A 23,328-nucleotide genomic window follows, 5' to 3' on the forward strand; every position below is an offset into this window, starting at 1 on the left:
GGAAGTTAAACGAAACTGACCAATCACAAGCCTCTACGTTCCTAGCCGGTTAAATTGAGTGGCGACTTGCTATTGGACGACAGCCGAGGATACGGACCAATCAGAACGTGGCAAGTCAGACAAGTTGCAGAGCAGACAAGAGGGAGGCGGTGACTACTGAATGCTGATCACAGTGATTAGCTGAAGTGATTGTTAGCTCAAAGCTGTAAAACTAGAACTAAATTGGGATTTATCCGCACCCGCACTTTTCTATTTGGGTGCCAACACGACGTTTATATTGTCAAGTTTATCCAGCGTTATTAAGACGGAGCCGTGTGGTTCATTTGTGGACAATGAGGAAGGTTGCTTTGCTGCTTATTGTGTTGCTCGGCGTTGCACACTTTGCGAATGTGATAAAATGTGAAGATGGTAAGTTTGAGTCTTATTACAAAATGTCGACATTATTAAGTGAACATTTGAATAGCTTAAAAACTGACGTTTGTGTGACAAAACTTGCTAGCTAGCTAACGGTTAGCAAAACGCGCATGCTCAGTATTGATATTATTTCAATTGTACAGTTGTTTAATGTGCACGTGCTAGTTTTATTGACATTTTTGTAGCATTATGTCTATTTAGGGCATTTTTGTGATGTGTTAGGGTAGAATGCAAACTTTTCCACGTTTGTGTCATGTCCTTTATATATTTTACTGCTTTTTTTCCCAGAAGAAATCGAGAATGTTGAGGAAGAGGATGATGATGACGACATGGAGGACGATGACGACACGGAAGATGACGACACGGAAGTCAAGGAGGAGAATGGAGTGATGGTCCTCACGGATGCTAACTTTGACACCTTCATGGAGGGCAAGGACACAGTGCTTGTTGAGTTTTATGCTCCATGGTACCTTATATCTTTTAATCTATTTTTTTTTGTGAAAAGAAAGCATTTCTATAAGACTGTTTTTTTTTTTTACAGGTGTGGCCACTGTAAACAGTTTGCTCCAGAGTATGAAAAGATTGCGCAGACCCTGATGGAAAACGATCCTCCTATACCGGTGGCTAAAGTAGACGCCACCGCCGCAAAAGACGTAGCCGGGAGATTTGATGTGTCTGGCTATCCCACGATTAAGATCTTAAAAAAAGGCGAACCGGTGGACTACGATGGAGACAGAACGGAGAAAGGTAGAGTGAACCTTATGAATTCGATTTATTTTTTTGTCACTGGTGGTGACGCGTTTGTTCTGTGCAGCCATTGTGGCTCGTGTCAAAGAGGTCTCTGAGCCTGACTGGAAGCCCCCTCCTGAGGCCACGCTGGTGCTCACCAAGGACAACTTTGATGAGACGGTCAACAATGCAGACATCATCCTGGTGGAGTTCTACGCTCCATGGTAAGTCAGATGACCGCTTTAGCATCATTTGGCAGCATTTGAACATGCATCAGATTACAATTGAATGCATCACATAATCAGTTCACAGTTCCACATGTCCGAAAGGAGTAGGAAGAAGCAAAGCTTATTAAATCCTACCCCTCCATCTGGTACTTTTACAATCAGTAACTGTTACATTTGTTCACTTCCTGCTTTCCTAATATAATTTAGTTTACATTTTTTATTTTTATTTTGTATTTTTATTAATTTTTTGTCATGTACGTGAAGTATTGAAGCATTGGATGACATTTTTAGCCTTATGCATTATTTTAGCTGTTTGAAGATGAACTATATCAGCAAGTTTGAAGTATTTGTGATTTTAGAAATAAGGAGTTAGTATGTTCTCTGTAGGCGGCATTATGAATTATCCTTACTGACCTTTTTTGCAGTAACCTTTTTCATAGCAACACCATGCCAGGCTTGTGTATTTGCCAAAGAAAATGTCGGAAGCTGACTGACTTGATATTTTGCATGTGTAGTGAAGCCTATTTATGTCTAAGGCTATCCTTGGTGAAGTGGTGGTTCAATATTATGCTCAGGAGAAAGGTTTGTTTTTACTTACATTAATAAAAATTTAATTTTGCATAATAAGGGACATTTAAAATGTGATTAAAAATGTCTGTTGGGATATGTTGTGGTCGTCTCCAACAATGCACAGTTGCAGATAGTTGACGTATCGTCATTTTACCCACAGGTGTGGTCACTGTAAGCGTTTGGCTCCGGAATACGAGAAAGCGGCCCAGGAGCTAAGCCAACGCTCTCCTCCCATCCCTCTCGCCAAGGTGGACGCCACGGTGGAAAACGACATCGCCTCCCGTTTTGACGTCTCCGGCTACCCAACCCTGAAGATCTTCAGAAAGGGGAAAATGTTTGACTACAACGGGCCCAGAGAAAAATTTGGTATGTCGCCTCACTGCTATGGCGTTTTTAAATGAATAGTTTTACTTGAAAGAGCTTATTTGTGTTCTTCAGGGATTGTGGATTACATGAGCGAACAGGCGGGACCTCCGTCCAAGCAGATCCAAGCTATCAAGCAAGTGCAGGAGCTCCTCAAGGACGGCGATGATGCAGTCATCGTCGGCATCTTCTCCAGTGAAGATGCGGCCTATGAGACCTACATTGAGGCTTGTAAGTAGGACTCCAAATGTATAGAAATGTACATTTAGCTTTTTTTTTTTAAAAGGGTGGGTTGACTTTTTTTTTTTTTTTTTTTTTAATGGTGTGGTAGGTAACTCGCTCAGGGAGGACTTCACCTTCCGTCACACCTTCAGCTCTGAGGTGGCCAAGCTGCTCAAAGCCTCGCCCGGCCAGGTTGTCATCAGTCAGCCTGAAAAGTTCCGCTCCAAATATGAGCCAGCATCACATACTCTTAAAATGAAGGTAGTAGATTAATTTAAAAAATGATCTTTTAGTTTAAATAACTAGTACAAGTAATACAATTTTTGTGCCTGCCAAGGACTCCACATCCATGTCAGATGTGCAGGATTTCTTCAAAAAGCACGTCATCCCTCTAGTAGGCCACAGGAAGCCCAGCAACGACGCCAAACGCTACACTCAGAGACCACTGGTGGTCGTGTACTACGGCGTTGATTTTAGCTTCGACTACAGGAAAGGTAGGATGCTCTTCTTTTATTGGGCTTGCTCAACATATTTATTTAATAATTTTTTTATTTTTTTTAACTTATAGCCACACAGTTCTGGAGGTCCAAGGTACTGGAAGTAGCCCAGGACTTCCCGGAGTACACGTTCGCAATCGCCGATGAGGAAGATTACGCCGAGGAGCTAAAGGGTCTGGGCCTGAGCGAAAGCGGCGAGGAAGTCAATGTGGGGATTCTGGCGGAAGGCGGTAAAAAGTTTGCCATGGAGCCAGAGGAAGTTGACGCCGACGTGCTGAGGGACTTTGTCACGGCTTTCAAGAAGGGTGAGTTTTTGCTTAATTACATTAGAATTTAATTTTTTTTTTTTTTTACCTACCGACTGTAGTTATTCAAGTTTATAAACAATGTAAAGGTTTTCCCATCATTTAAGCTACAGAGTGAAATAACATCATAAAAAGCATAGAACATAAAAAGCTAAGAAAGGAGAATATCGGTAGCACTTTTGGGATTTAAGTATTCTACCATCACAACCCTTAAGGATGAAGATCATATCCATCGGCATGTTTGTGTTTGGGTGTTCAAAGTGCGGCCTCTGGGCCATTTATGGACCGCGCCTCTTGGCACATTGTAAAAAAATACATTCATTAATTCATTACCCCGAGAGGCGGGGTACACCCCGGACTGGTCGCCAGCCAATCACAGGGCACATATAGACAAACAACCATTCACACTCACATTCATACCTATGGACAATTTGGAGTCGCCAATTAACCTAGCATGTTTTTGGAATGTGGGAGGAAACCGGAGTACTCGGCGAAAACCCACACAAACATGCAAACTCCACACAGAAATGGCCGAGAGTGGAATTGAACTCGGGTCTCCGAGCTGTGAGGCCTGTTCGCTAACCACTCGGTTGCTGTGCAGCCAGAATGAGTCTATATTATCTTATTTGCTCTTATTATGACCACTACATTTGGCTAATATGAGTGTAAAAGTGACTATAGGGGTGTTATTTCATGTCTAGAGGGCTCTAATAATGTTAAGAACCATTTTTAGATGGTTTTCTATTCTCTAAATTCATTAATTTTTTTACCGCTTATCCTCAAAAGGGTTGCGGGGGGTGCTGGAGCCTATCCCAGCTGTCTTCGGGCGAGAGGCGGGGTACACCCTGGACTGGTCACCAGCCAATCACAGGGCACATATAGACAAACAACCATTCACACTCACATTCATACCTATGGACAATTTGGAGTCGCCAATTAACCTGGCATGTTTTTGGAATGTGGGACGGAGAAAACCCACGCATGGATGGGGGAGAACATGCAAACTCCACACAGAGATAGCGTGGGTTTTCTCCGGGTACTCCGGTTTCCTCCCACATTCCAAAAACATGCTATTAATTAGCGACTCCAAATTATCCATAGGTATGAATGTGAGTGTGAATGGTTGTTTGTCTATATGTGCCCTGTGATTGGCTGGCGACCAGTCCAGGGTGTACCCCGCCTCTCGCCCGAAGACGGCTGACATGGGCTCCAGCGCCCCCCGCAAGGATAAGCAGTGGAAATTGAATGAATGTTTTTGGAATGTGGGAGGAAACCGGAGTACCCGGAGAAAACCCACGCAATCACGGGGAGAACATGCAAACTCCACACAGAGATAGCCGAGGGTGGGATTGAACTCGGGTCTCCTAGCTGCGAGGCCTGCATGCTAACCCCTCTGCAGCCGTAAAAATGCAATTCATTAAAACCTAAAAACCCCAGTAAAAATAAGACATAAGAAAGCGACAATAATAATGAAGCAGCGTAGTAGTCTTACTGTTTTGTTTTCCTGTTTCTTCTATTTCCTCCACCCAATAATCCACTGAGTAAAGGTAAAGGTAGGTCAGGTGACCTACACCAGTGTTGAAACAGAACTCTAGGAACACCTGTGTAATTTTGAGTGGAAGTATTTATTTAAAAAAAAAAAAAAAGGAACCCGTAGAAGTGTTTTTTTTTTTTCTAACCTCCAGTGTAACCTGATCATTCATCATCCACAGGAAAGCTGAAACCCATCATCAAGTCCCAACCAGTGCCAAAGAACAACAAAGGACCAGTGAAGGTCGTGGTGGGAAAAACCTTTGAAGAGATTGTCATGGATAACGAGAAAGACGTCCTCATCGAGTTTTACGCTCCTTGGTGCGGACACTGTAAAAAACTAGAGCCTGATTACTTGTCTCTGGGCAAGAAGTACAAGGCGGAAAAGAACCTGGTCATCGCTAAGATGGATGCCACCACCAACGACGTGCCCGACGACTACAAAGTGGAAGGATTCCCCACGATATACTTTGCTCCGAGCAACGACAAACACAACCCGGTTAAATTCGAAGGCGGTGACAGGACGGTCGACGCTTTGAGTAAGTTTTTGGAAGAGCACGCCACAAAATTATCACACACAAGAGATGAACTTTGAAAAAAAAAAAAACATGGAGGAGGAAAAAAAAAAAGATCTCGACCTGCACTTGAGAACTTTAAGAGGTCGGGAAGCGTCTGAGAAGTGGGTGAAGGGAAGCAATCAGTTAAATGTTACTGACGATTACAGAGTTCCATAATTTTTAGTTTGTATTCATTCCGTGAAGAGATTTCCTACTTTGTGCTTGCAAAAAAAAAAAGCATGTGAGCTTTGAGGGTTTTTAAATAAAAGAAAATGACTGAAAATCTATCACTATAAGGTCTTTTATTCACATTAAGAACATTTTTACATTGATAATGAATTTCATCGGCAACTTAAGACAGGGGGATCATTTCATGACACTGCAACCCAGAGTGGATTTCAACTAAAATTGTCTTTAATATTTCTTAATTTACCTACAGTACAGTTAGTCATTGTTTGTAATGCAAGTAAATATTATGAGACTTGTAGCTGAAGTATAAGAGTATTATATCCCACACTCTTCCTGTTCCGACCATGTAAGACACACCCCACTAATATGAGATTGACAGACTGGAGACTAGTTGTCTTCAAGTGATATGTAGTGTACTGGCCACTAGGTGGCACTAATGACAAGACATTACCTTTAACACATTCATTCATTCATTCATTCATTCATTTTCTGCTGCTTATCTCACAAGGGGGTGCTGGAGCCTATCCCAGCTGTCTTGGGGCGAGAGGTGGGGTACACCCTGGACTGGTCGCCAGCCAATCACAGGGCACATATAGACAAACAACCATTCACACTCACATTCATACCTATGGACAATTTGGAGTCGCTAATTAACCTAGCATGTTTTTGGAGGAAACCGGAGTACGCGGAGAACATGCAAACTCCACACTGAAATGGCCGATGGTGGGATTGAACTCGGGTCTCCTAGCTGTGAGGTCTGCACGCTAACCATTCGTCCACCATGCAACCCTACCTTAAAACAATGCTTCTCAATTATCTGTCATGCCCATTCATTTATCTATACTGTACCGACTGAACTTGCAACAATACAGTCAAATTGCATGTTGAGTACTATAAATCTGTACATGTTGGTAGGACTGCATTGAAATGAAAGCCTCTCGCACTTTGCCCAACTATTCGAGAACTCTGCCATAACAAATATCAAATATCAGTGACACAAGTTCTCCCATTTAGTGTGGAAGTGGTACTTTTTTTTTTGCTTCTTAAGAAGTTAATTAGAGGTTAGCTAGCCTTGTTAACGAGTCTCTTCGTTATAAGAGTTGCACAATGTGAAGTAAAGGAGTGTAAAAGTTAAAAACTGTATTTATATAACCGTCAAAAGGGTTTTATATGCTTCAACTATGAAAATATTCCATTTATTAACATCTCAGTAAAATGTATTTAGCAGGGTCAGGACTTAATTGCGATAAACAAGAACATATGTTAGCTGTTATAGTGGTCTCGTATGTAGAAATTAATACATTTTCTAATTTATTATTTTTATGTAATTATACATTTTAGTTATATTATTAATTTTTTTATATATATATTTTTAATGTCATTTTGACTTGACTTCCCTAATGACAGAAAGAGGTAAAGTGCGATAATCATAGTGTGATAACCACAAATGGAAGTTATTCGCAATACAATGAATAGCGCTTAATTTCAGCAATACCAGTTAAGTGCCAGTAGGTGTCAGTATCGCGCTGTAAACGCCTTCCTGTTGTCTCCTATTACATATCAAAGAGTATGGAAAGGTTCAGTATGTTACAATAGCGGATAACTTATTTTTACACTTAAAATGTGGAAGAATTATTTTTTTTTGTAATAACAGTTAAACACGATTTACAATACTTAATATGGGCATGATCGTTTTGAAATAAAAACAAAGTCTGAGTTTGGAGGTTCCACTGTAGGAGGACAGGTACAGTACGTGCCCTTATAGCAGCATATGTAAGTAAGGGTTAGGTTAGGTTATTAGGACTATTAACTGGCCTATTAACTGTGCATCATCCACTATGAATGGTCACATGCTATCTTTAAAAAAAAAAAAAATGTTGCTTGTTTCATATTGAAGGCACTTTAAAAGACGTCAGCGCCGCCTGGGTTAAGAAAACTCTTTAGTGAAACGCTGGTGGAAGGCACTGATCGTTTGCAGTACCACCTTCAACTTCTCAGTTGGTGGCAAGATGGTCATCCTGGACAGAGGAAGACAATGACAACCCCATGATGATGATGATGGTGGTGCTTTTGTAATGGTAATGGTTTCATTTCATTTGAACATGCATCAGATTACAATTGAATGCATCACATAAGTATTTTTTATTTTTATTTTTTTGTAGTTTTTTTTTTAGTACAAGTACAAGATGATATGACCATACAATGACATAATGGGTACCATAGTAACATGACTTTTTTTTTAACTTTATTTATACATTTTTATTATTTTATTTTTATCTTGAAAACAATGAATAATAAAAAAAATAATGTAATGGTGTTATTTCATTTGAACATGCATCAGATTACAATTGAATGCATCACATAAGTATTTTTTATTTTTTTTTTTTGTAGTTTTTTTTTAGTACAAGTACAAGATGATATGACCATACAATGACATAATGGGTACCATAGTAACATGACTGTTTTTTTTTTTTTACTTATTTATTAATTTTTATTATTTTATTTTTATCTTGAAAACGATGAATAATAATAAAAAATAATGTAATGGTTGAATTTCATTTGAACATGCATCAGATTACAATTGAATGCATCACATAATCAGTTCACAGTTCCACATGTCCAAAAGGAGTAGGAAGAAGCAAAGCTTATTAAATCCTTCCCCTCCATCTTGTATTTTTACAATTAGTAACTGTTACATTTGTTCACTTCCTGCTTTCCTAATGTAATTTAAGTTGTTTTTTTTATTTTATAAATTTTTATTATTTTATTTTTATCTTGAAAACGATGAATAATAAAAGAATAATGTAATGGTTTAATTTCATTTGAACATGCATCAGATTACAATTGAATGCATCACATAATCAGTTCACAGTTCCACATGTCCAAAAGGAGTAGGAAGAAGCAAAGCTTATTAAATCCTACCCCTCCATCTGGTACTTTTACAATCAGTAACTGTTACATTTGTTCACTTCCTGCTTTCCTAATATAGTTTAAGGTTTTTTGGGTTTTTTTTGGGGGTCCCATACCAATGTATGGGACAAAAATAAATAAATAAATAACCTTAAACTATATTAGAAAAGCAGGAAGTGAACAAATGTAACAGTTACCGATTGTGTTTTTGTGTTTAAAAGTGGTATAAAATGGCGTTTTATGTGCTGGCATTCAGCCATGTTGAACTGTGTTTATGTGTGAGGACGTTTCACTCGTGAATCTCGTTCAACGTTCATTGCCTAATTGACTACGTAAGTGCTGCCAACCTAACGATCGGAGGTTTAAATTAAAATCAGAAATTAACCTTTGAATAAATACCATATACAGTCTATGATAAATGCCTAAAAATATCCATATCATACTTTTTAATATCGATACAATATCATGATATATCGCCAAAACTATATTTTCTTACACCCCTAATGTAAATTAGTGTAACCAAGCAATATACAGAGTGATTGTACTAACCTGAAATGATAAGTTCCCTCTTTTTGCCCAAATCCGCTGCCCGGCACAAGACAGATGCCCTCCTCTTGCAGTAGCCTCATGCAGTAATACATGTCAGGTACCTGGCCTTCCTCCTGTCGTTAACGTACTAATTAATCTCACAGCAATACATGCGAGTAAATATGGGTCTTTATGAAACCGATATGAACCAACCTTGGCCTTATCGATGGCCTTCTGGGGCAGAGTGATGCGAGGGAAGGTGTACATGGCGCCCTGCACGGGGTTACAGGTGATGCCCGGTACCGTGTTGAAGATCTGCTCGGTTAGTCTGGCCTTTTCCGCCAAAGCGTCCAAGACTGCCGTTCGTTCCTGGGGAGGGAGACGACTGAAGTTGGCGACATGGTGGAAACATTTTAAAAGGTCAACCGAGAGCTGCTGAGGATTATTAGAGGCCTGGTTCATTTATAGATATTGGCGCACAATACACAAAGTAACACTAAATACAATAAACACGGTACACAAAATCTGGTTTCATCAATTACTTTGTACTGTTTGAAAACAATATTATTTATTTATTATTGTGTGTGTAATTTGTAGTGTAGAACTACACTGGATCACACCGATTTTTTTGATATTTTGCGGCTAAATAAAGCAGTTCTACATAAAAAAACAAACTATTACCACCGTAATAAATCTATAATGTTTATATCATGGGCTGCACGAGTGGTTAGCGTAGTTAGACCTCACAGCTAGGACACCCAAGTTCAATCCCACCCTCTGTATGGAGTACTCCGGTTTCCTCCCACATTCCAAAAAAAACATGCTAGGTTAATTAGCGACTCCAAATTGTCCATAGGTATGAATGTGAGTGTGAATGGTTGTTTGTCTATATGTGCCCTGTGATTGGCTGGCGACCAGTCCAGGGTGTACCCCGCCTGTCGCCTGAAGACAGCTGGGATAGGCTCCAGCACCCCCACGCAACCCTTGTGAGGATAAGCGGTAGAAAATGAATATTTGGATGGTACCTTTTGGGTGTTAAGTTGCTGTGTGATGATGTTAATGTTTGTAAGATGAAACCATGAGTCAGACTGTTGAAAATGGATGATTATTATTATAATTTCATTATATTAGAGGCAACAAACCCCCCGCCACCCTCCTGAGGATAAGCGGTAGAAAATAAATGAATCTAGATCATAGAAAACCTAAAACCATCTAAAAATGGTTCTTAACATTATTAGAGCCCTCTAGACATTAAATAACACCCCTATAGTCACCTTTACACTCATATTAGCCAAATGTAGTGGTCATAATAAGAGAAAATAAGATATAATATAGACTCATTCTGGCTGCACAGCAACCGAGTGGTTAGCGAGCAGGCCACACAGCTAGGAGACCCGAGTTCAATTCCACCCTCTGACATTTCTGTGTGGAGTTTGCATGTTCTCCCCGTGCATGCATTTCTCCGGGTACTCTGGTTTCCTCCCACATTCCAAAAAAAAACATGCTAGGTTAATTAGCGACTCCAAATTGTCCATAGGTATGAATGTGAGTGTGAATGGTTGTTTGTCTATATGTGCCCTGTGATTGGCTGGCGACCGGTCCAGGGTGTACCCCACCTCTCGCCCGAGCACCCCCCGCAACCCTTGTGACAATAAGCGGAAGAAAATGAATGAATGTTTATATCATCTTGTCTATTTGGACCATGCACACCCCCTAAAGGTTATAGGTGGTAGTGCATGTTAAATGCTGACTGTTGGAAATGTTGAGTATTGTTTTTATAGACGCAAATAAATACCAACTACCAACAGCTTTACACTAATGGACACACAAGATGCACTCAGATGATAATTAATCCAACATGGTGGATAATGACTTCCTGTACGGCGCTTCAATAGATGATGTAATAGTGTTGGGTATTTGCATAAGGAAATGTAATGTTTACATTCTAGTCAGTCATGCATGTACCGTACCTTCATAAAAGTAGCATATGACGGTTCGTCAGGCTGCGGGGGATTCACCACCAAGTCGAGCAGAGCCTGCCCGGGGACAGGGGGGCACAGGCGCACTGAAACCAGTTTGACCAGTTGGGCCTTGACTTCTGGGTCAATGTTAATTATCTCCATATATCCGCCGCGGAATCCACACCTGACAAGCACAGAGACGCACAGGAATGGTGAAAATTTTAGCTAGGTGAGGGGAATGTGAAGCGTTAGCATGCTCACTCTCCCATGTAGCATTTGGAGGTGGAGTGGAAGGAGGCCATCTCGACTGTACTGGAGTACTCCGGTCCCATCTCGAAGAGTACCTTCTTAAAGGAGTGGAACTGGCAACCTTCTGCGTACACGTTGTCTTGGTAAACCTGGAAGAAAACAAACACGTATGATACAGACGTATATTCATCATATTCGATAATGACTCTAAACGGGGTCGCCTTACTTCATCGGCCATCAGGAAGAGATGTTCCTCCTTTGCAAAGCGAATAACGTCTTCAATACACTTCCTGCTCTGGACCTGACCTGCAACACAGGACAACCATCATCATAGCCAAACAACCATTCACACTCACATTCATACCTATGGACAATTTGGAGTCGCTAATTAACCTAGCATGTTTTTGGAATGTGGGAAGAAACCGGAGTACCCGGAAAAAACCCACGCATGCACAGATAGAACATGCAAACTCCACACAGAGATGACCGAGGGTGGAATTGAACCCGGGTCTCCTAGCTGTGAGGTCTGCTCGCTAACCACTCAGTTGCTGTGCACCCAAAATGAGTCTATATTATGTCTTATTTTCTCTTATTATTACCACTACATTTGGCTAATATGAGTGTAAAGGTGACTATAGGGGTGTTATTTCATGTCTAGAGGGCTCTAATAATGTTAAGAACCGATCGTTTTCCATCCTCTAAATTCATTCATTCATTCCTCACAAGGGTCGCGGGGGTGCTGGAGCCTATCCCAGCTGTCTTCGGGCGGCGAGAGGCGGGGTACACCCTGGACTGGTCGCCAGCCAATCACAGGGCACATATAGACAAACAACCATTCACACTCACATTCATACCTATGGACAATTTGGAGTCGCTAATTAACCTAGCATGTTTTTGGAATGTGGGAGGAAACCGGAGTACCCGGAGAAAACCCAGGGTGGAATTGAACTCGGGTCTCCTAGCTATAAGGTCTGCGCGCTAACCACTCATCCGCCGTGCAGCCTTTATATCGAAAATAAATTAGTAAATTTACAAAAAAAAAGTCTGAATATTCATATAAGGTGGAAGCGTGAAGAGCTAATGCATGCTAATCTAAATGCTACATTGCGCCACATTATAAATAAAAGCTTGTCTGATGCAGAGCTATGCTACATTTTTACATTCTGACATGTATGATCTGTAATATTACAACTTTTTTTAATACATTTATGGCTTTCTTGTGGTGCTAATTAACCTATGCTAGTGGTTCTCAATAATTTTCCTATATATTAGGAGCATAAAGGTGAATATAGGGGTGTTATTTCATGTCTGTAGGGCTCTAGTAATGTTAAAACCGCATATAAAAAATTATAAAAAGGTTTTCAAGGCTGTAAACAAGGATATAAATATTCAATTTACTTATACAATATTAACATAAAATCCGATTTCGCGGAAACTTATTTATTTGGGTGGGGTCTGTAACAAATTAATAGCTGTGTAATAGCTACATATTAATAGCTATTAATAGCTACAATGGATGATTGTACTGCCATCCTGTGGGGTTCATATAAACGACATTGTTTAACGCTATTCCGTTGTCTACACTTATCCAAGTCCACATCTTGGGGGCAGCGGTCTCAGTCTAGACTACCCAATTCCACCAGGAGGACCTTACCGGTAACTTGTAGCATTTATGGCAAAAAAGCTAACCATACCGGTTGGGTTTCCCGGGTTGATGATGCAGAGCACACGAGGGTTGCAGTGCTCCCTGGCTGCGACCAGGGCCCTGCGGAGCTCCGCCACATCCAGACTCCAACACTTGTCCTCGTCTAGGTAGTAGCTAATCTGCACGGCGCCCAGATCTGCTATAGCGGCCGAGTACAGAGGGTACTGGGGGATGGAGATCATGACCCCCGTTCGGGTACGACCCTCACCGCACACCATGAGTTTTAGCATAGTCTGGAAGAAAACAATAACAATAGTCATTCAGTAGCTACGCTAACGTGGTTGCGGTTCTGTTTTGAATACGGAGCAAAGTACAGTAGAGTGTATAATTAACTGAAGTTTAATTGATGATTGATGTGTGCTACATTACGGATGTCATACCACGATGGCGTCGCTGGCACCGGTGGAGAGGAAGATGTTGTCCGGGTTGGACGGGATTCCGCCGTCTCTTTTCTCAATGAAACGCGCCACATCCTGACGGATGCACTCTATGCCTTGGCTGGCGCTGTAGGACCCTTAAAGGGAAATAAACGTCTAATTTATTCACCGAGCACGTTGTCCGGTGTCCTCATAAATGATTAATGAGAGCACAAAGTAGTACAAAGGGTGTGTGTGTGTTGAAGCAAATGGTTGGCTGAGAGCGGGTGTGTGGGGGGGGTTCTGACCTAAACTGTGGCCTCCGCAGGCTTGCAGAATGCGCTGTGCCCTTTTCTTGGCGTCCTCTGGAAATGCATTGTCCTTTAAGAGCTCAGGGTATGCACACAGTGCAAGAACCTATGACAAGAAAATATTCATTTCTATGTGCAGGGGGGGGGGTCATCACTGCATATTGAAAAATATTTAAGTCATTCCAACCTGTCTGAGAAAGGTAATCGGCTTCTGGCCCATTGCATGGGCGTCGCCTATATTGGCCTTGATGACTTCGGTAAAAGGTTTCTTGGCGCCCTGCATCAAAAATACATGACATATGAGTTCATTTAAATCGAGTACACATAAGATGAGCCACTACTGTAACACATATGCTATAAATATTATCCCTGCTGGTGTAATGGGACACTTATCCTGAGCCTGGGATCCGGGCTAAGGTCACGGAAGTCATAAAAACTAAGCCAAATCATTCTGTGGTGGAACACACTGAAAGAACCGCACCCCCCACCAAAAAAAAAAAAAAACTGTAAAAATGTCCCTCCTATGTCAAACTATTAACATCTTTCTGAGAAATGCCGGAATGTCGACATATGACATGCTTGTATGTTAAGAGCCTTGAAGACATTCGCTTTGCTATGAAAAAACGTAGAAATTATTCCTCACTAACGGAGCAAATGTTAAAAGTACATGGTCAAATTTTTATTATATTATATTTACATAAAACTAAATAAATGGGCCGCCACATCGTGAAAAATGAAAGGATCACTTTGATATTTGTGAGAAGTAATATACAGTATGGAGATATGCTAACTAGTCATTTATACTTAAAAAAAATAGCTTCTCCACTTTGTGATATTATTATTAGTGTCAAATTAATTCCCCATTTTTGCTAATTTTTTTTATTATATTTTGACTTTATTCCTATATTTTTATTTCGTTTTTATTTTTTTCTCCGAATCTAATTTTCCAAAAAATACAACTTTATTTTGTTTTTTTTCTCCTAATATCACTTTTTTTTAGTATTTTAATGTTATGGTACTGAAATAATGTTAATTATATAATATTAAAAGTTTATTATTGTAAAATTGTGACTATTTTTCTCATTAGAGTACAACCTTTTTTTCTTAATATTTGGATTTTACTCTTGTTAAATGTAATTTTTTACTGCAACCTAAAATTTCCAAAAATTACAATTTATTTGTTTTGTTTCTAATAATATGACTTTAAAAAAATTCTACATTATTTGAAAAATGACATTTTTTCCATAAAATATTACAAGTTTAAGTTAATACAATTGTGTTTATTTTTCTCATTAGAATACAACCTTTTTTGCTTAATATTTGGATTTTATTCTTGTTAAACTGTAACTTTTTACTGCAACCTAATTTTCCAAAAATTACAACTTTATTTTTGTTTTGTTTGTTTCTAATAATATTACTTTTTCCACTTTATAATACTAAAATGACATTTTTTTTCTCAAAATATTACAAGTTTGTTAATAAAATTATGACTTTTTTTCTCGTTAGAATACAACCTTTAAATCTCTAAATATTTTGACTTTATTCTTGTAACAAAACATTTTCTGCAACCTAATTTCCCCAAAATTACAACTATAATAGTTGTTTGCTTCCTGTAATATTTAAATTAAATTTTTTCCATAATATTTCAACTTTATAAAACTAAAATTACATTATTTTTTCTCATAATATTACAAATTTATGCTCATAAAATTGACTATTTTTCTCATTAGAATACTACTTTTTTCTGTAAGTATTTTGATTTTATTTTTGTAACACAATAACATTTTCTGAAAATAATTTTCCAAAAATTACAACTTTTTTGTTTATAATTTCTTATAACTTTTTCCCCTCCATATTATTTCCACTTTGTAATACTAAAATGAAATATTTTTTTCCTCATGATACTAATATTCTTCCAGTTTTGCTGTTGTTTTCTTAAATTAAATTCTATTTTTAGAACATGCCACAGGCCAACAAAAGACAGCAATGGGCCACAAACAACCCTCGGGCCAGACTTTGGACGCCCCTGCATCAGATAATGCATTCATCCAAGTGGATGGGCTATCGATCGGCTATTAAATGAAACCCAATGAATCCGATTCCCGACACTGCCTGCAATCTTCTAAAACGGCTTTGGAGGGCGGAGCTCTGAAATCGTGAAGGTCATCACAACCGAGGCACTTAGCGCTAATGGCTGTGATGTTCTGACAGCGGCACTTTCATCATTGAAACATGCAAGACGGACCACTCGGCCAAAGCAACCAGACAGTTTGTCATCGCATCTAAATCATGAGCATGTATCTTATTTCAAGAGCGCCGTTTGGTTGGCACGGTTTTAACAAAGCTTTGCGGTGAATCAAATCGAACACGTTTTTACCATTATGGTTTCATTTTCCTACTCATACAAATATTTTTAAGCCACCCTTTAATTTATTATAACTCTCTGTCCCGATTAGAGCTGGCAAGGTCTGCTTTGGTTCCTGCATGTCTGCTTATAGCTTCCAACACGCTGCAGCTGTCGTCCTTTATCAGATGACGCAACGTGACAATAGACATGGGACTCTGACTTCTGACACGTGGCGGTTTACATGTATGTAGTTGTTTCAATTGGGAACACACACACACACACACACACACACACATATATCGGTCAAGATCACAGCAAGGTGTGTTTACCTTGCGGGTGGTGATGACAGACGCTTTATTTGTTAAGAAGTTACGCCTTCACTGTGCTGTGTTTGCCAACTTATTGGTAATCCAACAAGAAGAAGGCAATGTGTTGGTTTCTTTTTTTGGTTATGGTAACACGTTCCAAATAAAAACAGTAAGACTGTCACTGCTATGTGCAAAAAAAATAAATAAAAAAATACTGCGGTGTAGAACTGATGTAACAATGTACTTCCCAGCTGCGTCTCAGCAGGAAGCTGCTGGCCTAGTCTGACCTCAGTCACACATGGTTTTCGTTCTCAGTGCAAGTCGATATTAAGTTAAGTAACATTTTTTTTAGTATCTTAATGTTAAAGTTTAAGTTAATACAATTGTGATTATTGTTCTTATTAGAATACAACCTTTTTTTCTTAATATTTGGATTTTATTCTTGTTAAAATGTAACAACCTAATTTTCCAAAAATTACAACTTTATTTTTGTTTTGTTTGTTTCTAATATGACATTTTTTTTAAAGTCCGTATTATTTATATTCACTTTATAATACTAAAATTACAGCTTTTTCTCAAAATATTACAAGTTTATGTCAATAAAATTATGACATTTTCTCGTTAGAATACAACCTTTAAAACTCTAAATATTTTGACTTTATTCTTGTAACAAAATAACATTTTCTGCAACCTAATTTCCCCAAAATTACAACTTTATTTGTTGTTTTATTTGTTTCCAATAGTATTTTGACTTTTTTTTTTTTATTCCATATTATTTCCACTTTATAATACGAAAATGACATTATTATTTCTCATAATATTACAAATGTATGCACATAAAATTGTGACTATTTTTCTCGTTAGAATACAACTTTCAAATCTTTAAATATTTTTACTTTAACAAAATAACATTTTCTGCAAACTAATTTCCCCAAAAGTACAACTTTATTTGTTTTCAATAGTATTTTGCCTTTTTTTTAAATTTCCATATTATTTCCACTTTATAAGACTAAAATGACATTATTATTTCTATAAATAGTGCTCATAAAATTGTGACTATTTTCCTCGTTAGAATACTACTAGTATTTTAATTTTATTCTTGTAACACAATAACATTTTCTGATAATAATTTTCCAAAAATTACAACTTTATTTTTGTTTTGTTTGTTTCTAATAATATGACTTAATTTTTTTCTATATTATTTTCACTTTTCAATAAAATTGTGACTTTTTGTCGTTAGAATACAACTTTCAAATATTTACATATTTTGACTTTAACAAAATAACATTTTCTGCAACCTAATTTCCCCAAAATGACAACTTTATTTGTTGTTTTATTTGTTTCCAATAGTATTTTGACTTTTTTTTTTATTCCATATTATTTCCACTTTATAATACTAAAATGACATTATTATTTGTCATTATATTACAAATTTATGCTCATAAAATATTTTGACTATTTTTCTCATTAGAATACTACTAGTATTTTGACTTTATTCTTGTAACACAATAACATTTTGTGAAAATAATTTTCAAAAAATTACAACAAAAGTCCAGAATTGCGGCTGTTGCAGGCATCTTGTTCATCAAAATGACTCATTGTGTTTGTTCCACTTTCGTGGGAATTATTGCATTATTTGACCGAGTACTTTAACACACCTCTTGATGGACGGTTTCTCAGAAAAGGAGGGTGCAATTAAACAAACTGGACGTATTATGTTTCCTCTTTAGTTCACGCAACAAAGACGCTGCTGTTCACAGTTTAAAAAAAAAAAAAAAAAAAAAAAAACAGGAGCTACCAGGCACTGATGACACAGCTCAGACCTGTGAAGCGGGAAACAACGCCGCTCCATTCATATTTTTACCACGAATCACCGTTCTACGCCGCTTCTATTCAAATTTCCCACAGATAACACGGTGTCTAAACGTGCGTATTAATGCAACGCAGGCACATAAATGGGTTCACCGTCACACTCAAATCTGCTGAGCAACCAGTGAAGGTATTCCAGTCAGGAAGATCTGGCAGGAAGCACATTTCAACTAAACACAAATAGATTAGACACATTATAATGGGACTGACTGGAATGTAGCATGTCGTTAGAACCTATTGGTTATCCTAGTAAGTCTTTTTGCCTGCACTCACACCTTTATTTGGCCCCGTGGTGAGTTATGAACAAATCAGTTTAGTGCAATATTGTTCTGCGAGACACACAAGCACCAGACTTTTATTACAGGGTTTGAATTATCTCACAAAAAAGGCATAATAATTCCTAATACGGGCCCCACGACATCACTTCCTGTCCACCCCCCACTGAGCTCTCCTTGCACCCCAACACATATTTACGATTTTTATGTCTGCTATAAGCACGCAAACCTCACAGCAAAGAGACACGAGTTCGATTCCACCCTCGGGTATCTTTGTGTGGAGTTTGCATGTTCTCCCCGTGCATGCGTGGGTTTTCTCCAGGGACTCCAATTAAGACCATCACATTTTTTTTTTTACATTAGAGCCCTCTAGACATGAAATAACACCCCTATAGTCGCCTTTTCATTCATATTACCCAATATAGTTAACATAATAACAGAAAATCAAGCTTGTGTGTGTTGCTGTAAATGTGTTCCAACGCATGAGGAGCTGAGTTGGAGGAGGACAGGAAGTGACATTGAGGGACCCGAGTTCGATTCCACTCTCGGTTATCTCTGTGTGGAGTTTGCATGTTCTCCCCGTGCAAACCGGGTACTTTGGTTTCCTCCCACATTCCAAAAACATGCTAGGTTAATTAGCGACTCCAAATTGTCCATAGGTATGAATGTGAGTGTGAATGGTTGTTCGTCTATATGTGCCCTGTGATTGGCTGGCGACCAGTCCAGGGTGTACCCTGCCTCTCTCGCCCGAAGACAGTTGGGATAGGCTCCAGCACTCCCCGTGACCCTCATGAGGATAAGCGGTAAAAAATGAATGTCTGCGTTATTGGGTAATATGAGTATAAAAGTTACTATAGGGGTGCTATTTTATATCTAAAGGGCTCTAGTAATGTAAAGTTAAGACATATGGAACATATAATGTAACCTTGTCTACAGCACCACACGAACAATCAAAACGCCTACGCGCACAAACACACATGCAAAGTAGCACCATGACCGAAACACCGCAAGGCATGCTGGGTAATCAGCACATAATCAGACCCCTAAGAATATATTTTAAAAAGCTGACAAGCAGCAAATTGAACCGCAAACCTTCATGTCCTCTCAAAAATGTATTTTTTCAGGAATAGCAATGAAAAGAAAAGTGGGCGGGGTTGCTTTTTCTTTTCGCGAGAGAGCCATCAATCACTTTTATGAAGCTCCTCGCAGAGAAAAGCACGGGCCTCATCGCCAGTAGGATTTAGTCCAATGAACTCTGTCCATTGTGGGGAGGAGCGAGACAGACAAAAGAGGACAGAGAGTGTTCCCCTCGCTTCTTATGTAATAACTATCCAAGACACACACATCCACCACCACCACCACCACCACCACATCCCAGGACCATGCAGTCAAATCAGGCTAAGTACTCAGGGGCCATCGCTGCTGTGTGCAGTGAAGAGAATGAAAGACTGCAGGGAGAGTTGCATTACAGTCAATATAACCACAGGAGAAAAGTAATGGGAGATGTTTGCACGACAGGAAAAAACAAGGCTGACATCACTTCGGAAAAATAGTCTCAGCAATACACATCCCATGTCAGGTTCCTATAGATCCTACAAGACAATAAACGGGGCGAAGGAAGTTTACAGTAAGAAAAATAAGTGAATTAAGGGAAATGTTTTTTTATACTTCTGCATGTGATAATTGTCATGGCTCCACGTCATTCAATACAAATGTTAAAAGTACATGGTCAAATTCAGAAATAAATTAATAACCATTATATTTTTATGATATTATATTTGCATAAGACTAAATAAATGGGCCGCCACATCGTGAAAAATGAAAGGACCATTTGTTAGATATTTGTGAGAAGTAATATACCGTATGGAGATATGCTAACTAGTCATTTATACTAAAAAAATTGTGACAATTCCCCATTCTTGCTCTCTCTTTTCTTTTGTCATATCATTACTTTATTCCTGTATTTTTAATTAATTTTTATTATTTTCTCTGAACCTAATTTTCCAAAAAATACAACTTTATTTTGTTTTGTTTTCTCTTAATATATATATTTTTAGTAGTTTAATGTTATGGTACTGAAATAATGTTCATTATATAATATTAAAAAATATATATTGTAAAATTGTGACTATTTTTCTCATTAGAGTACAACCATTTTTTCTTAATATTTGGATTTTATTCTTGTTTTTATACTGCAACCTAAAATTTCCAAAAATTACAAGTTTATTTATTTGTTTAATAATATGACTTTAAAAAATTCTACATTTGCAAAAATTATTTTTTTTTCCTTAAAATATTACAAGTTTAAGTTAATACAATTGTGATTATTTTTCACATTAGAATACAACCTTTTTTTCTTAATTTTTGGATTTTATTCTTGTTAAAACATAACTTTTTCCTGCAACATAATTTTCCAAAAATTACAACTTTATTTTTGTTTTTGATAATATGACTTAAAAAAAATTGTCCATATTATTTCCACTTTATAATACTAAAACGACATTTTTTCTCAAGTTTATGTCAATAAAATTGTGACTTTTTTCTTGTTAGAGTACATCTTTCAAATCTTTAAATATTTTGACTTTATTCTTGTAAGAAAATAACATTTTCAGCAACCTAATTCCCCAAAATTACAACTTATTTTGTTGTTTTGTTTGTTTCCAATAATATGGTTTTATAACAACACCACTGTGTCTTAATGTCATTTTGCACCACAACCAAACTTTGCCTTAGAGAATAAATGCTTGGACCCTGCACCTTCCACTCAGACTACAGCTCTCCTATCTCATCGTTCAGCATGAACTGATTGTCTTCTAAAGACAACCTCAACATTCCAGTTGGAATCAATTTAATTCCCCTGAGAATCTGTACTTCCTCTTATGGATTTACATTTTAATACATTTCCTTGATCAACTGTACGAGTCCGCTCTTCCAATTTTCTTATATTTTTTTAAATGATTTTCACACTTAATGTCTCACTTATGATGTTGAGGATTGAGGATATGTTGTAAAGTAATATACAGGTGGTCGTTCATTTATGATGTTTCGAGATTCGTCGCTTCCTGGGTATTTACGGACTCCCATAAATGAACTAAATTCACAGAATTTTAGATTGAGGAGTAGTTACAGTGGAAAAATACGCTATGTGCAGCTCACAACAATGGAATTGTAGTAGTCAAAAATTATTTTCTGTCAAAATGTAGAGAAAATATATAATATATTTACCAAGAAAGATTGTCTTTTTGATTAAAATAATGTAAATATATTTCAATGAGTAAAATTATATATATATATATATATATATATATAAAAAACAAATAATTTTTTAAATCACAAAAAAATATATATTTATTAAAGTAAAAAGCAATAAATTACAAAAATTGTAATAACAATTTTGATTAAAATAATGTTTTTTACTTAAAATAATGTAAATATATTTCAATGAGTAAAATAAAAAATTGTATATATATAACAAATATTTTTAAAAATCACAAATAATAAATAGAAATATTTCAATTTTGATTAAAATGTTTTTTACTTAAAATAATGTAAATATATTTCAGAGTAAAAAAATTGTATATGTATAACAATTTTTTTAATCAGAAATAATAAAATAATATAAATATTTATTAAAGTAAAAAGTAATAGATATTACAATTTTACTGATAATTTTGATTAAAATAATGTTTTTGATTAAAATAATGTAAATATATTTCAATTAGTAAAATAAAAATGTTTATATGTATAAAATATTTTTAAATCACAATAAATAAATAAAATAATAAAAATAGTTAAGATAAATATTTATTAAAGTAAAAAGTAATAAATAATTACACAAATTTTAATAACAAAAATATTGAAATATATATGCACAGCTACAATACATCAGAAATAATGTAAAAATTATAATATAATTGTAAAATAAGCATTATTTCCACATAAAATATTATGGTGGTCCAAATTCGGACCCTGCGCCATGGGTTTGAGACCTTTGTGCTAAACATGAAAGCAACAGTAATGACTGCAGTAGTGCTATTATTACTGAGATGGAAAGGTTGCTAGTGTTTCAGTATTAGCTTTTACTTTTTTGTATATTTTATGACGTAATTGCAGTTTTATTTCATTCTTGTATTTCCTGCTTTATTAACGTGTGTCGATTTACAGTACATCAATCTGGGAACAGAACTCGCACGTAACCCGAGTAGCACCTGTTTAGCATGGCATCCACCACAGGAATAGTTGCTACGGTTCTTTTTTTACATCAGCTGACGTGTGGAGAGAAAAAAAAGACCACAATTATACTTTAAATGAGGCTTTTCGAAGCGGTTTGTTGTCGTAAGAAATACTCAAAACAGCTAGCTAAACATTATGCACGAGCGCCCACGTGGCCTGATTTAATTACCTCTTTGAGCTCCTTCTCCAGCTTCAACGCCAGTTGAACGATTGGCCCCCGAACCGCGTATTGCACCTGCTTCACATTAGGGTTCATGGTGGCCAAAGTGAGCACCTTCCCCCTTCCAGACACTCCGTTCAAAACATTCTGAGACATCTTGTCGGCGTTGTTGTAGCCACCTCAAAAAACAAAGTAATGAAAGAAAAAAAAGAGTAGCTGTCAAATTACTGGTAAACACGTGTAGCTAAACAAGACGTGTACCTGTCGTGGGAGGAATTGACGTGGCAGAGAGAGAGAGAAGGAGAGAGAGAGAGTAGCTGTGGAGTTTTACCTCTTCCGAGCCTCTACTGAGAGTTGAGCCTGTTGCCGTTTCATTTTCATGACACACGCACACGCCTTCGCCGGGCTCTTGCTTGGTTGGCTGTGTTCTGGAGATGTGCGAGTCATGAACGAGTCGTTAAAAATGTACAAGTTTTTTTTTACTGAAACATGATTCACTGGTGCTCGACTCGT

The 23,328-nt window shown here is 37.5% G+C and overlaps 2 protein-coding genes across 4 annotated transcripts; one reads left to right on the top strand and one right to left on the bottom strand.

The window, feature by feature from the left end:
• The first annotated feature begins 117 nt into the window (after positions 1 to 117).
• Positions 118 to 5,697, top strand: pdia4 (protein disulfide isomerase family A, member 4). Of its 2 annotated transcripts, none has more exons than XM_058059464.1 (10): positions 118 to 408; positions 706 to 880; positions 956 to 1,161; positions 1,229 to 1,367; positions 2,101 to 2,306; positions 2,379 to 2,534; positions 2,635 to 2,786; positions 2,863 to 3,019; positions 3,094 to 3,327; positions 5,040 to 5,697. In XM_058059464.1, exons 1-10 carry the CDS (start codon positions 333 to 335, stop codon positions 5,450 to 5,452), a joined length of 1,914 nt encoding a protein of 637 aa, XP_057915447.1. In that variant the 5' UTR covers positions 118 to 332; the 3' UTR covers positions 5,453 to 5,697. The 2 variants fall into 2 exon arrangements, with proteins under 2 accessions (XP_057915447.1, XP_057915446.1); XM_058059463.1 differs by having other exon boundaries at positions 119 to 408; positions 703 to 880.
• Positions 5,497 to 23,244, bottom strand: LOC131108497 (alanine aminotransferase 2-like). 2 transcript variants are annotated; one of them, XM_058059471.1, is made up of 12 exons: positions 23,147 to 23,244; positions 22,825 to 22,994; positions 13,811 to 13,900; positions 13,621 to 13,729; positions 13,337 to 13,470; positions 12,946 to 13,189; positions 11,478 to 11,557; positions 11,264 to 11,400; positions 11,012 to 11,186; positions 9,255 to 9,410; positions 9,063 to 9,175; positions 5,497 to 7,621 (listed from the first exon to the last, which is right to left on the bottom strand). In XM_058059471.1, exons 2-12 carry the CDS (start codon positions 22,969 to 22,971, stop codon positions 7,531 to 7,533), a joined length of 1,476 nt encoding a protein of 491 aa, XP_057915454.1. In that variant the 5' UTR covers positions 22,972 to 22,994; positions 23,147 to 23,244; the 3' UTR covers positions 5,497 to 7,530. The 2 variants fall into 2 exon arrangements, with proteins under 2 accessions (XP_057915454.1, XP_057915452.1); XM_058059469.1 differs by having other exon boundaries at positions 23,077 to 23,169.
• Between the last annotated feature and the right edge of the window lie 84 nt (positions 23,245 to 23,328).

Source organism: Doryrhamphus excisus, chromosome 21 (genome assembly GCF_030265055.1).
Source record: "Doryrhamphus excisus isolate RoL2022-K1 chromosome 21, RoL_Dexc_1.0, whole genome shotgun sequence".
Taxonomy (NCBI): Eukaryota; Metazoa; Chordata; class Actinopteri; order Syngnathiformes; family Syngnathidae; genus Doryrhamphus; species Doryrhamphus excisus.